The 16,062-nt window shown below is 43.2% G+C and overlaps 1 protein-coding gene across 6 annotated transcripts in view; it reads left to right on the forward strand.

The window, feature by feature from the left end:
- The window catches only part of fsip1 (fibrous sheath interacting protein 1), a 27,625-nt gene extending 12,675 nt beyond the window's left edge, over nucleotides 1-14,950 (forward strand). For 3 of the 6 annotated variants that reach the window (XM_086182596.1, XM_086182601.1, XM_086182597.1), the window contains exons 9-10: nucleotides 8,527-8,679; nucleotides 14,681-14,950. In XM_086182596.1, coding sequence (XP_086038722.1) covers nucleotides 8,527-8,679; nucleotides 14,681-14,758 — 231 coding nt within the window. In that variant the 3' untranslated portion in view covers nucleotides 14,759-14,950. Of the gene's footprint in view, nucleotides 1-6,049; nucleotides 7,278-7,375; nucleotides 7,402-8,526; nucleotides 8,680-14,680 lie in introns of those variants that run through there. The other 3 variants (XM_086182598.1, XM_086182599.1, XR_015109757.1) reach the window with 2 other exon arrangements.
- Nucleotides 14,951-16,062: the final 1,112 nt, after the last annotated feature.

The raw sequence follows: 16,062 nt of genomic DNA on the forward strand, positions 1-16,062 counted from the left end.
AGCGCCTGTATCTTTGGCTTGATTTGTATAGTTTGGGGAAGTGGAGACATGTTGTCCATTACACTGGTAATGTTCACAGTCCCACATTTATCCCTCATATTTGAAAGTGCCACCTCATTGAACAAGACAAACAGCCTTTATCTGAAATGTAGGTCAGATATTCCGTTGGGCTGTACACACTGTTGCTTGGATATATTTTTTCCCCCTTCTCCAGATGCTTTATATACATATGTAACAGGCTCTGTCATTATTTGGCGAACGTTACAATTATTTTATACAAGCAAAAGCGATGCTGGGTAAAAAAGCCACAGCCAGACTGTGAGGTAGAGGAATTATAAATGTAAGATCTTCCACAACCTGAGCTGCAAAAGCAAGTACATTTCTCAGTGGTTATGATAGCCGACAGGTGTTGTGAACATTTAAATGCAGTATCGCATTCAAGATGCTGTTTTGGTTGCACGATGCATCCGGAGGTTTTGATCTGTTCAACAGAGGTTGCTCCAGACCACCCTCACTTCTGAAAAAAAAAAAAGTCCAGATGACCCACAAGCAAGTCTTCTAATACTTCAGGAATGCTTAGCAATCACAAAGCCGTCTATAAGTGATCCAAAAATACTGATGTAAAAACACAACCTCTGGAGGCGGAGACACAACGAGGACACAAACAAATATCATATGTGAGGCATTTATTAAATGGTGTAATGCAAACCTGACATCTTCTCTCTTAGATAGATCTGTGGTCTGACTTTACAAGGAGGTGGAGGACAAAGAGGTTTGACTGTGTCTTTGTGCAAGACAAGCGGTGCCAGATTGAAAACACGTGTTGCGTTACCTTGCATATGAAAGAGTCAACATGCAGGTAGGTATGGCCCACAGCTGTGGTACAACACCTGTGCCTTCAAACTTGGCAGGTAACTAAAAGTCATGGCTGGTCAGATATCTCCAAGAGAGAAATACCAAAAGGAGAGAAAAGTCAAGAGTCTCAACCATAGCTTCCGAACGGCTTACAGCTGAGCTCTCACACAGAGTTTTTGTGGCAAGGCATGTGGACAGGGCTTGGCAGGTAGCCTGGGTCCACGTGGCACAGCCAGAGTTGCTTCTAGACTTCAGATATGCAGAGAAACAGAAAATGTAAGAGAGGAGCATATTGTTCTGAACAACACCAGCCATCCCCGCATGAGTCAGCAGAGCTGGCTGCTCTTCATCACAACAACTCTGTCCCTCTGCAAACACACAGGAGTTCGTTTCCAGCCAGTAGAAATCAAAAGCTGGAGAAGTAGCGATCCATCAAGTACGCTGGGGTCATGTAATGTAATAGTACTGTCTTTGTGAAGCTAAGGTACGCAAGCAAGAGATGCGATATCCTGGAGACAGCTAGTGTTGCAAAAACTACTACAGAGGTGTTTGTTTTTTGTTTGTTTTTTTGTCTTGTAGCGGCTGTTTATATAGTTCATCACCGTGTCAGTGTCACAACTGTACAAGATGCAGTCATGGAACTTAACAGGTGAAGGTCGAGAGCAAAATGAAGGTTGAACTTGGTTATGTTGCAAACAAGAGCCAAGCGGTGGGAAGGAGGCAAGGAAGTGTCCCCCCTACGTTATGCCCCTGGCTCTCATTTATTTGAAGTCACAGGTGCCAGTATCTCTACCTACTGAGTCCAGTTGGTAAAATATTCATCGTTATGTCAGAAGCTAAGATTACAGGTTAGGAGCTTTGGCGTTATCTCAATGGCACACAGCCCGCCTCATCCTACTAATCGGCACAGGGAGCCAGAGGCAGTGCACTAACCGGCACATGTCATTCGCAGATCTCTGGTCATTTGTTAACCCAAGTATGATTGAATAAGTTACTCCAGAGCATGGTTAGAAAAATTATACCCTAAAAGAGAATAAAGTAAACACGTGTGTCATCATGGCAGAACATGGTCCATCTGCTGTAGTGGAAACAACTGAGGTGGTTCTGAGCACTTCGGTGGGTGTGTGTGTCTGTCTGCTTCTGGACAGATTTTGTCTGAACAATAATGTCACCCTGCGGGATCCAGTCTCTCAACATTACAGGTAGTTGAGATCAAAATGAAGGATGAGATGGAAGATGGGTACTCGTCCAACCCAAAACTGCAGAGTACTCCGTATTCATGGGAATGTCAATATGTTGACTGGTGTGATTCCATGGAAAATTTGGTCTGTAGCTGATAGGCCCACAGTCAGAGAGTTGTGTAACTTCTTGTAATCCCTGAGTCTTTAGGTTGCTAGATGTTGCATTACACAGAAAAAGATACTTTCTTCATATCGCCTTCCAATATCCTTACCACTAACTACAACCTCAGAAATGTCTACATCTTAGACTTATTGCAGGGTTGTTGTATTGGAATGTCTTTAATAAACTAGTAGCTCAGTATGCAAATACATGCTGTTTTGATTTTACTCTGTTTTTTTAATATGTGACAGACAGACATAAAAAATGGACCCCAGATTTAAGGCTTGTGAGATATTTTGTGGCAACTGCATGCTTCAGCACTACTGTTTGCAATGTTGTCCACAATCCCACAAGTGCTCAATGTTTTTTCCCCCTTTTGCATCATGTTTGCAACAGAATTACCAAGAAACCCCTGTTTTTCTCCGTGATGTGCGTCGCACCTTTAAGAATTGTCGGCCACAAGTACAAAGAGTCCATGTGAATATGAAGCTGAAGGTTTTGGTTTAACATGGCAGTCGATCAGGGTTTGGGTGAGTGCGCTCTGCACTTTGAGGCTGTTTAACCATCCTTCCATCCATTTTCTACCACTTTTAAGGGTCGCGGGGGGCTGGAACCTATCCCAGCTCCTTCGGGCGAGAGGCAGGGTTCACCAGTCCATCGCAGGGCCAACACATATAGACAGACAACCATTCACACTCACATTCACACCTACGGTCAATTTAGAGTATCAATCAGCCTCGTCCCCTCTTGATGTCTTTGGACTGTGGGAGGAAGCTGGAGTACCAGAGAGAACCCACGCAGGAACAGGGAGAACATAGAGACTCCACACAGAAAGACTTCGTGCTGGAGCCGAGGCTCGAACCCAGAACCTTCTTGCTGTGAGAGGACATTGCTAACCACTGCACCACCGTGCCACCCGCTGTTTAACCAAAAGTTAAAATCCTGTCACAATCAGGACAAGATCAGCTGACTGATGACAAGAGTATAATTTATCGATGAAAGTTGGAAACAGTTAGATGAGTCAATGTTGATAGAAGTTTTTGGCCGGATTGATGTAAAGCATTCAAATTGAGGTGAACATTTTTAAGTTAACTTCTTTTCCATTTCCTTCTTAAAGACCTATAAAAGGTAGAAATCTAACATGTAAGAAGTAAAACATAAAGAGCTCCTGTAGCGGAACTTACAATGGGGTTGATTGCCCGCAAAAAATGTGGAAGAATAATAAAATTCAGAATCTCAATAGAAGTATTTTTGCTTCACTCTCGACATTTCCTTAGAACATGCCGGCCCTGTTACGTTTGTGCTGAGTGTGTAAAGCAGGTCATCAAGCTCTCCCTCTGTTTTTTGGGTTTGGCTTCTGTCTGAAGACCCCCCGATGCAAACGTTGGGCCCACACACTCTGTTGCCATGTGAAGACAACACACAAAATAAGAGTGAGAGTGACCCAATCATTTGTCTTGTTTTCTGGCTGTTCATAAGATGTATCCGCATGAAGGGATCCAACAGTTCTGTTTGGCGTCGTGCACCACAGATGCGACCCACATTAGAGCACTGAAGACGCTCCAGGCTACCAATCTCAATTTGCCTCCTTCACTGTCTAACTAAACTAATATGTTTGACGGCTTGTAATTATATGTTCCTAAAATGGGAACATCAAGATCTAGCACATGCAGCATTGTTGAGTTTCAGGCATCCAAATTTGTTTTTGAACTAATCTGAATTGAAAAGTTTGGCATAGAAATAATCTCCTGTTTCGTTACCTTGGCCATCAATGTATCATCCATCCATGTCAAAAGTTATGACAGCTTCTCAGTGGAATGTTGCTGCTTTTCAAACTGGAGCGATTGATCAGAGAATCAAACGATCAGCCACTCATCTAATTTACTCTCTTACTGGTTTATTGCTGTGGACAAATTAGTAAGTAGTCTTGTGTTTTGTTTTGTTTTGTTTTGTTTTTCCCATATTATAGGGGAATACATTTTGAACCCGAGGTAAACAGCTTCTGAGGAAATGTCCAATCAAGCACGTGAATGGAGATTTTTCTTCTTTAATAATGTCTGCTTTGCGTTCAGGGTGTGCATTTCTCTGCTGCTGCCCTTAAATCAACTCGCGAAGCGAACTCCAGTGTCATCCGTTTGATATTTGACCAATACGATGACATACTTTTCCCTAAAATGATAATTATAGTTGACATGTTTTTCATACTTACAAAAAGCCAACAAATACCAGATCCTTGTGGCCTCCCAGCTGTCTTGTGACCCAGATAGGTGATGTGAATATTGGAGATCTTCAACAGCTTGTCAAGTGGCTACTGAGAGCCAGTTACTCTACTGATGTTCACATGAGTTGGACCCAGGCCCCCCCGGCCCCCACTCTCTGTTCTATTTGGAAGTCACACTGTCTAACCTCAAAAGTGTTAAAGCAATCACACATTCCAGGAGGAGAAGCACACATATTGTAACGTATTAGAGGAGCCTCTGGAGTTTGTTAAGGTCAAGAAACATTATTCCCCTCATCTCCTCCAAGAAGTGAATCATTACTACAATTCAAATGGCACAAGAGCAAAGACTAATCTAGTGTTTATCCTTGCCAAGGCCTTGGAAATAGATCTGAGCGTGTTTCACTCATTTATTATGACTAGAAAATCCATTATATATTTAGAAAGATTGTGAAGAAAACACTTCAACAAATAGCTGAAGGCAACTGAGTCTTCTGTGGGACGGATAATGAACCTGATGTCAATCCAGCACGTTTTTTGTTGGGGGGGGGGGGGGGGGGGGGTTTACTCGTCATTTGTTAAAGTACATTTTCACGCATTTTACTGTCCAACAATATTAACTTGTCATTTCATTTCAAGTATTAGAACATGAACCTGGCGCAAAACTGATGTAATATAGCTTACTTTGGAAGTGTAGAGTAGTTAAAACAATGGCCCTTCGGTCAGGCAGATCGTAATCCGTCCAATACTTTGGTGCTGGGTTCTAATCTGACAGCCAGCTGGGGCCTCTCTGCGTAGCTTGCACATTCTCACAGTGTCTGCGTAGGTTCTCTTTGGGGCTCTGGCTTCCTCCAACATTCCAAAAACATGGATCTTAGGTTAATTGCAGATTAAATGGCCCGTAGGGGTGAATTTGAGTGTGAATTGTTGCCTGTCTCTATTTGTCGGCCCTGTGATAAGCCTGTGACCCGTCCAGGTTGAACCCGGCCTCTCGCCCAGTGACAGCTGGGATAGGCTCCAGCCCCCCCATGACCCTGAACAGGATAAGCGGTACAGACGATGGATGGATGGGCTTTGGTTTATGAGCAAGAAATTATACTAAACTAATGGGACCACAACATTGCCTCAAGTTGGGGAGTACCTTGGGAGGCACCTGGTTTCTCGAAATCACAGTCACCTGTGGTTCCAATCCACTAGCGTCCTTTGAGGTGATGGTTTAGGGTGACAGAGAGACTGCAGTTCCTTAAAAGGTTAGCGTAGATGCTGCTGTAGCATAACTTATATCAGATAGAGAGTGTGACGGTATGAAGGGTGATGACAAGGTTGTTTCTCAAGTTCTCAAGGCGACCGTGTTGCATGTTTAACACTTGAAAGAACAACGTTCCCAAATAAGAAGTTGACCCATTCCTTGCTGATTCAGAAACGGAAGTATAGACTTTTGGCTTTTACATATGGAAATCCTCTTTACTGCGTTTATGGAATTGGAATACTAGCGGGCATTAGCATTTAGCAAAATCTCAGCACTGGTTTCAGTGGAGACTGGGATTTAGGGACTCCATGAGTGACACGTATACCCAGACTTAATGGTTGTAACATATGCAACAATTAACATAATTTTCTGTGATTGTCTCTAAGCTGTTACAGGTTTTTCACTTTGACAGAGAAGATTCAAGGCCAAGAAGACACCAGAAGGATCAAGCCAGGAAAGATGATGTGTCATAATTGGAATTTCTGTCTTTGCTGTCATTAGAGTCAGATTGTAGTTGATGCAAAGAGTCTGTGTGTGCTTGGCTTGTACCGATGGTCATTAGAATGTATAGGGTGTTAATTTCATCAGGGATACTAGTAATCCAACATTTGACATTCATGCCAGATTCGTCTCAATCTTCTTTTATCAATGCAAAGGCTTGCAGACAATTTCCAAGTCTAGTTCTTTTAAAGTAGGGCAGCGGACGTTTCCAAATTAAATAAACAGTTTCTCCCATAGATTTTTGCTATTTTAGAAACGTGCATTTAGTGGTGTGAGGATGGTGGTAAAGCTAGACTTTAATTTTGATTTTTCCTGGTTGGTATGTCGTGTTTCTCACTCTGGTTCATGACAGGAGTCTGATTCCGGCGTGGTCCTGGGTTTTGTAGTCTGGATGAGTGAGTCTCAACTGAAGGGCTCCAATAACGACCACTTAAAAGAGGCTTCTCTTAGAAGCTGTCATTATTTCCCATAAGGGAACCCGAGGGCACTGATAGGTGAGACCACACACACTTGGAAAATTTTAGGAGATTGTTGTTTTTGCAAAGTTTTACATATTTTAGCAGATTTAGATAAGCCACAGTGGTATGATCATGTCTCTTAAAATCTCTGTGAATGAGGTGAATTTATAGAATTGTTCCAGTACGCATGTCTAGTCAATTTATTAGGAATATTCATTCTTCTCAGAATACTGCCTGAACTTAAATGAACTCCCCTCCTGCCCCGGGTTTAACTGAGATTACGTCCTGTCATAAATGTGTCATAATAAATGTAGCAACTCCGTATTTAAATTCATATTTTCTGGGTATCGCTGTTCGAAGTAAATTACTATTTTGCAGTTGGCAAGGCATTCCTGATTGAGAGTTCCACATAGATGAAATATCCTCAAAATTATTAGCTTATACATATGCCGGCCTGACATCCAGACTAACCAAACGAAATGGAGATTTCAACCATATGGCACCCGACCGATGCTCCAATACAGCTCTGCGGTCGGCAACATCCTCTCAGAACCAAACCATTTTTTTTAGACTAGCTGCTGTTTTTATGGAGAAGTCGTATATTTTTAGAGGCCAAGATATGACCCTGACCACACTTTATTTGCTGGTCAACCTCTACAGCACTGTTGTTTTTTCCATGTATTTTCCAACCTTGTAAAGAAATAAATAATGGTTTGGTGATGTTACCGGCTACTATCATTTATTTTACCACAGTTATGCAAACCTTTCTCTGCCTGCTGTCCATCACGCTACATTCGCAGATGCCGTTCCTCCATCGCAGCGTCTCGGTATTCATGAGGTATCCTCTTTGATTATTTGTGAAGCTCATGTCTAATTTTTTAACTATCTTTTTGCTCTCGGTCTGCGGCCAGGTCTCCATGAATGAAACTTGATTCATGCTAAAATCATTTGCGAGGGCCTTGAGTGTCCAAATGGCAAAAATGAACTCACCCCTTGGCCGGCTGTGCAGTTTGTTTTCACCTGACTGTGCACATTTGTCATTTTTTTAGTGTTTTTGGATACACTGCATCCCAGAGTTTGAGAGAATGCAAAAAGTATAATCTTAAATCCACTGGGTGGTCACAAAGACAAAACTCTGGCTCATCATCTCTTGTTGAATGCATCTGATGTATTCAACAAAACAATGAAACATTTAACTGAAAGATGCTTTCTCAAGTCCTTGAAGGGAAATTCAAGTATTTTTCAACCTGCACCCTATGACCAGAATTAGTTTCAATTGTTTCAGAATACAGGGGCGGCATGGCTCAGAGGTAGAGTGGCCGTTTAGCAACCGAAGGGTCGCTGGTTCGATCCTCACTTCCCCCGGTGACCATGTCCAAGTATCCTTGAGCAAGATACTGAGCCCCTAATGGCTCTGCGACAGACTGGCGACCCTTCCAGGGTGAACCAGTGCAGCCTATCCCAGCTGACACTGGGAGCACTTAAAGGATAAGCGGTCTAGAAAATGGATGGATGGATGTTTCAGAATAAGGCTGATAACCAGGAAATGGCTGCAAAGTCCATCCACTGAAAGAAAGGGCTTGGTTTGCCACTGGCAGACTCAGGATAGTTGCGCTATATGCTAGTTGCAGCTGTTTCCTGTTAGCCTATATTCCAGTATTGGAACGATCATGCTAATTTTGGACCCAATCAGTCATTTGGACCCCAAAAGAAATACAGGTTGAAATTTACCAGAGATGAATTCTTTCAACTTGAACGAATCGTGATAAACTGCATGGTTTTGGTCACTATCAAAAATGCTTCTGAGTGGCAGCTCCGAGCGTGTGAGAGTGACCCAGCTACGTCCACATGTGAGATGATTTGTTTTCTCCCGGTGGGAACAATCGGTGTCTGCTGTGTGTCAGGTGCACAGCTCAGAGGTTGGCTGGAGGTATGATGGGGACCCGGAGCCAGGAGAGAAGGTCCTGCAGGATATGAAGGAGAGGAAAGTGCAGGAGAGACGGCTCCAAGAGATCCAACAGCAGCTGGAGAACCTGAACCAGAGCCAGGGGATGACAGTGAGTTCACTTTACTCACACAACAAAAAGACACACTTAAATTCACGCCACATCTACACATGTGAAGACGTGTATACGCTACACACCGCCTGTGTTCCGCATTAAAACACTTCTCAGACACGTGTCGACAAATGATTACAAGCACACACAGCTCATCCTCAGCCGTGCACAAGGACGATGAAATAAACATTTGTGTCTCTGCAGGGTCTTTTTTCTCTCTTTTCCCCCTTTCTCCCTTTTCTCCTTTTGCATCACTCGCACTCACTTAAAGGTTTAACTTCTACATTTTTTTGGTTTCATGTCAAATTTATGCTGTTTTCTCAGTAAGAGGTTAGATTTCTTGCTCGGCTTTGCACACAAGCTTCATCTGAAAGATGGTTGTTAACTCCACTACACAGTGTTTCATGGCTTTCTAACATTCTTCGCTGAGAGTAGATCTGCACGCTCCACAGTGTTCCCTGGAAACCATTGAGCTGCGTCTTGGTTTTAGGAGCTTCTGCAGAGTTACAACCACAGAGCTGTCACTCTCTCCCAAAACCCTGTAGCTAAAGACACAACAGAGGAATGTTTTAAGAACAAAGGTGAAGCTCTGACTTTTATAACTTTAAATGTTGTGTGCAAGAAAAGGATACAAGAAAAAAACCCTGACTTGTTCTTTGTTTGCTGACAGAATACAAATTCAGATGCATTATCCTTAATTTCACCAAGGCAAGGCAATTTTATTTGTAGAGCCTGTTTTCACAAACACTTTGTCTCAAAGGGCTTTACATGGCATCATGACAACATCCTCTGCCCTTCGACCCTCACATCGACTGAGGAAAAACTCCATAGGAAACCTTTTTAACAGGGAAAAGTCTGAGAAACCTCAGGGTGAGCAACAGAGGAGGGATCCCTCACCCAGGACGGACAGACGTGCAGTAGATGTTGTTAGAGACAAGCAAACAGTTTATAATACAAAAAGTGGGAAACCAGCGCCGACAAGGCCCAGAGTGATGTATATACGCTTATTTTAAACATAAAACGATGCATGAGGCAGTAAAAACATGATGTGGCAGCCGCACCCTCACATCAGAGGTCATCACACCGCACAACTGAGACCTATTCCTGGCTTCATTAAGAAGAGACTAGTGGAATTCTGAGACTTGTCCTTGTTATGATCACAAGTCATCACAACCACCAGCCTCATTTAGCTGTGTGTCATTGCATTTAATATACCATCACTAAATGATTGAACCCAACTAATGTAAACAGCACAGTCACTGGCGTTTACTTTTATTGCCAGAAAACTTGTTTTGTGGTAAGAGAAGATTTATTTGTGTGGAATTTGTCTAGGAGGGCATTCTTAAAAGGTTTCACACAGTTCCAGCGCACTCATAAAGTTGATTTGTTTCACATCAAGTTAAATGTCTTTTCACATGCTTTTTCACCTGTCGTTCTGCGGTACTAGAAAAGGATTACTGGGAATATGCTACACCCAAAAGCCATTTTGCACGTATTGTGCGTCAGTTGCGTCCTCCTCTCCTTAACCTCTGTTACAGAGAAATCCCCTCTTTACCCAAAAATCTCTCTTATCTCTTCCGATTGTCTAACTTTTCCTGTTAATGATATTTGCCTGTGCTGTAACACCTTGACCTTTTTTTTTTTTCTTTTTTTCCCAAAGAAATGAACTTCTGGCCTGTTTTCTCTGTTAAAGATACACCTCTGTGGAATCGTTGTATGAGGAAATCAACAAAACAATTCCAGAAAGACACGATAACATGAGTTCAACAGGGATATTTCCAAGTGTTCGATTTATACTCAGCAGGGCGTGTTAGTTTCCCTGCAACCTCATTTGGCTGCATTCCAATATCAACTTCAAAAGGAAGGAAAAATCCTGCATTTACCGAAAGATAGGATGATTCAACTAAAGTGGTCTTGTTGTAATTAATCCAACATTATCAGTCATGCTGTTCTCATTAGCCAGGAATCTCTAAAACAATTAAACATGATGCTTTCAAGTTTGTTCCTTTCGACTAGACAAACAGGGCCACACAGGCTGCAACGGATACACTTTTTCAAGATACGTCCTGTTATCAGCGTTAACGGTTTGGTATCGTAAAAGTAACAAGAACCTCACCTGTTCATGCACTCGAGCCTTCCTACGCTATTCCATTAAAAAAAAAAAATCTTGTTTTATATGATTCAAAATAATTACGTAGTACCGTGTACCCTGATACTTTCAAAGAACGAGACCGTTATTGCACAACTGAAAAACTTCATGTGATTTTAAATCTTTGAGTCATCCATAACTAACTCAAAATGGTATTTTCCTATTCTTTTATTTATCCCAGAGTTGAATTTTTATGCTCTTAACCAGAGTTGCCCAAACTTTTTCCCTCACTGGGCCAAAATTCAAACCAAATGGTGGGCGGCGAAACAAAATCAAACACATATTGTGCTGTTAAAATGTCTTTTTGTCTGTTCACCACCATCTCTGCTGCCTTGGAGTTGTTTTTTTCGTACTTTACTCATGCCAAACTCATGTTTTGGACAAAGTGTCACTCTGCTGCCTGATCAAATCATGACAAAACTATTAGGGATCCTCCGAGGAGCATTTTTACCACACAAAACTAAAACAGCATTAACAGTAATTAACAGTATAACTCTTAAAATCTGTTATTTATTGCATCTGACCTGCCAAATATGCCCTAATAGCGATTTGCCAAATCTGGACTTTTGTCAACCTGCTCTTAACTTTGAGACGAGACGAGGCGAGAAGCTTATTGGAACTTTATATATATTTGTCAATTCATGTCCCGTCTTCTTTCAAAAAAGAAAAATCATAATGAAACCTGACACAGAGCAGAGCAGTGTTACACACACACAACCTGTCCCTCCATCACGGGTCCAGGTGTGATGACGGCACGCGTCTCAACTGTCTAAAGTCATGTAACCACAGCCCTCCATACATTGCCCAGCGATCTGAGTCTTGGCACAGAGCTAAATGACAAACAGATGCACAAGCACAACTGGTTAAGTTCCTGCGTGGCTGCTGGAGTTTGACCATATCACGAGCGTATTTGGAGTTTGGTAATTACAGAAACGTTAGTATGACATTTACAGGATATTCACAGAGACGGCCCTGAGCTGAAGCTGTGCAGGAAACCACCTCAGGACTGTTGATAGTTCAAGCAAAGCACATGACGAGGTGAACTGAGGATAAGATCTACCTAAGGACGTCCACATTTCACCAACTGCATGAGCTAGCGAGAGTGACGCATCTGCAGTGATGTCATGCTGAACTGAAACAGAAAGTGTCAGTTAGGAGAACCTCTCAGCGTCTAGGTGGAGCATGTAGAGAATTAACGAATACAACGGCTCCCCGTTAGCGGGGAACAAGCCTCTGGCTCTGTGGCCGGCACAGCTGAGGTATGTGACCTTGAAAGCCGAGAAGCCCACGCTTCTGGTGAACTGGCCCGGCGCCCTGAGTGCACAGCCCAACACTACAGAGGTGGTGGTCCGTTTCAGCCCTGATAGCCGGCGGTGTTGAGCAAGTCTGGCTTTGTCAAGATTCATCTCCTGGTGGGAAACCGGATAGTGACCAAAAACCTCATAATTCCATCTCATCAGGGGTGGAGTTCACCAGATTCCTCTGTCGTCACATTCAACTCACTCTCATTTGGGCGCGATTGGAATGCAGGAGGAGAAAAGGTGCTACAAGCGAATGCATGTAGGAAGTCAAATGTGGCGAAAGAGGACAGGAACTGGGATTTTTTCTTGTGTGTTGGTTTGGTTGCAGGCCAGATGGAGAGATTATAAACCTGGTGACACTTGATGGCAGGATGAGAGAATTAGAAAGTCAGATCTCCTGCTCTGTTTATCCTCCTCCTTCTGATGATAGCGATGGACTCGGTCAAAGAGGCTGTCTGAGCGATAACCCAGCAGAGGAAGGGTGTTGCCTGACTCTACGTTGATCAAACATATGTGTTTTCTTTGGATATCTTTCTTGTTCTCTCAGCGCCTTTTTTTCTTCTACTTTTTTTATGGGATTGCCTTCATTGTCTGCTGGACGGAGAGGAGCTGAAGTCTATAAAGAGTATCCACAGAAAGGAAAAAAAACATATTATTCACCTCTTGGGCTCCTCGGGATCAAGGGCACTGGAGGTCGACCTCTTTTAAACAGTCATAGCTTTTTCTCACAGCAGTTAAAAACACTTTTTTTCTCTCTTCCTCAGCCCTCCATAGGAAACTTGTCGCTGGTTAAAGGCATTTCTTGCCATTAGTACTCCAGTCAGTGGGGAACGGTTTTATTGCACTATTCACAGACACTGAAAATATTTCCTGGAAGTGACCGGTGAATTTTTAATATCTCGGTTATTTTTTTAAAACAATTTTTGTGCAAATTTCAGCCTGCGGGTTAAGTTGTCAATTTAAATACATTTTGAAACACAATAAACGCACAGCACAAAGATATACAAATACTTTTCATCCTCTTTTGCCATTTAGAGGTGAAGGTCAAGTCCACAGGCGAGGAGCCCTGTCTTGTTTCATGTCAAAGGACAAAAACATGGAGTGCTGCTGGGGGGGCGTGGAGGCTGGAATGTGTCCCCGGTGCCTGCAGACTCCTGTCTGTTGGTAGAAAGTGATATGCAGCGTCTGGGTAATTGTGGGGGTCATAAAGAACCAACCCTTTGTGACCTAAAGGCTGTCAGTACATGTCATTATACTGTGGAGCACTTTGAACATGAACAGGGATCTCTAGTGGAGACGTCCATCAGCGTTACAGAGGGTGGTCTGCTCAGAGGAGGTGTACAAGTGATCGATGAAGAGTATTAGCTTCAGCTAGCGAGGATAGATGACACACAGGAATGCGATTTTGTGACGCTGTGGGGGAGAAGTGAAAACAACAGCGCGGGTGTCATTTTTGCTACATGTTATCTTGATATTATACATTTTATAAGAGAAGAAAAGACAAAATGTGGAATTGGATATAAAATGAACAGCCAGATATTCCCCTCAAGAGCAAAGAAATAGAAAGAATATTGGAATATTGCGTTCATCTTTGCTAAATAGCTTTGAACATGTAATAGGTCATTGTTGCGTCACATTTTCTATAAACTGCGTGTTCTGCCGCTCCCAAGTGGCCAAAAACAATCAGTTGTTTAGAACTGGCATCAAAATAAAAAGCAGGGACAAAACAACTGGACCAGGACGTTCCCAGTAAAAGTAGAGCAGGATAGCTGGAGACGAGAGTCCACATGCTGGGAGAATGATGACAGTCGTTCTGGCTCTCCTGAGCACACTTTGGCCTCATGATTGTGTCATGAAAGGTTGATATTATTGGAGCAGATTGACTGTTGAGTTGCAGCTGTCTAAACAAACCTGTTGCATTCTCACACCGAAAAAATGTCTACGAGCAACGCACATAGGCCAGCCAGTCAGGCCATACCTTGTTCTTATGATAAAGCGACTGAGAAACAAGTCAAGGGGCCAAATCACACAACACTCCCAGGTCGAGATCACGATACTGCAACGTTTCCTCATCATTTAGTGGATGAAGACGCTCTTTCCTAACTCACAAGCAGCCAGACGCCTTATCAGTATAAAGAGAGTGTTTGTATCCAACTGGAAGTGATTTTAGGAAAAGGGGGACAAGTACACTGCAGTATTACTGGGAATGTCTGCTGTTATCCCGGATTAAAACAACACGCTATCTGGATTTGAAGACATTTAGGGAGCATGTTAGGAAGATATCAACAAGCTGAGAAATATTCACTACAGTAATAATAAGCACATGTGGCCTTGTGTGTGTGTGTGTGTGTGTGTGTGTCTGCGCGCACGCGCTATATTAAAGGCTGCTGGGTGCACACATGCAAACAAATCTGTGCCGACATGCACTTTGATTTTATATGCACGGTCTTATATCAACCGCATATGTGTATATACGTGTGTGTGTGTGTGTGTGTGTGTGTGTGTGTGTGTGTGTGTGTGTGTGTGTGTGTTTGTGTGTGTTTGTCCACAGTCACCAGACCTCTGCGAGGAGCAGCTACTTCGCCTGCTGGATGCTTGTGAGCTGACAGAGCTGGAGCCAGGACCTTGAGATGAACTCCAACAGACCTTAAAAAGATACAGATGGACCTGATCCACCTGACAGGCCCTGCTAGCAGGATGTTTATCAGAAAGATGCGCCACTGCGCTGAGAGGACATTAAGCTACTAGCGGTTGTAAGACAGATTACTGGGGGGGTATTCAGAGATTTAAATGTCTTATGTGCACTGCCAGGCTGATTAAAAGGAGGATGTGAACTCTTTTCTTTCTCTTAATTGCCCCCCTCCCTTCCTATGCTTTCAAGATGCTGCTGGATTGCATCCCATTGTTTTTCATCATGTTTTCTGGCCCTGCATGAGGAAACAAAGCAGCAGGGCCACCCCTTTGTATTAATCTAAGTATCATAGATGAGAACAGAAAATTGCTGTCATTAAATCTAATCACTGGGTACGATGGCCGCAGAATGTTCCACTGAACACAAACACCCATCCGATAGCAGTGTGGGGTGAAGTCTGCACATTAGAACGTATCAACATTACGCCTCAGCTGGGACATACGCAGTGGCTGTGAGAGTGAGGTGAGGGCAGAGATCCGTCATGGCTGGAGATGAGGGCAGAGGGATGATCAGTCAGGGGCGGTTCAGCTTAAACCTCTAAAATGCAAAACATTCTTTTCATTTCGGCCCCCATAGGTGATCTACTGCAGTCAGATTAGAGGGAGCTTCTGAAATCGGACCCTGCGTGAGCTCCTTCGTTAACAGGACACAAAAGATGAGAAGCTTTAGAATTGCTTTCAGTTTGTTTGGGAGATTTTGTGGCGCCGTCGACATAGTTCCTATTTGCTTGTGCAAGTCGCTTCTTTGCACCTGGCTGACCTCAGCTCAGAGATCCTGCCTTTCCTCTCTCTCTTGGCGCTGGACACCTATGGGCCCTGTTCATCTCACTCTTCACCTCACCCACACATTCTGACCTCGGCTTAACAGCAGGAATGATCTCGCATTCCTTTAGAGTTAAAGCACATCGGCCAGGTGAGCGTTCAAGGTCAAACCCCAACTCCAGCCACGCTATCAGCGAAACCTGCAGCGATATCTGGTCAGGAATCTAAACAGACACCTCAGCGCAGGTCCAAAAACACGCACAAACAACTTCGCTGTTGACATTTTGAGTCATTTTATCAAACAAAACAGGTCAGTTTCACAATAGCATCTGAGCTACGTGACAGATGGAGGGAGGTCATTCTGGTTATTTGGGGTAATGGAACCACAGTGAGCTCAGTATGGTAAGAATGAGGTCACTTCTAATGTAAAGAGTCCTGTGGCATTCTTAGACTGTCTGGGTTTTCAAGCAAGACCCTGAC

The sequence above is a fragment of the Aulostomus chinensis genome, chromosome 17 (genome assembly GCF_037954235.1).
Source record: "Aulostomus chinensis isolate RoL2024-O1b breed Wild chromosome 17, RoL_Achi_v1.0, whole genome shotgun sequence".
NCBI lineage: Eukaryota > Metazoa > Chordata > Actinopteri > Syngnathiformes > Aulostomidae > Aulostomus > Aulostomus chinensis.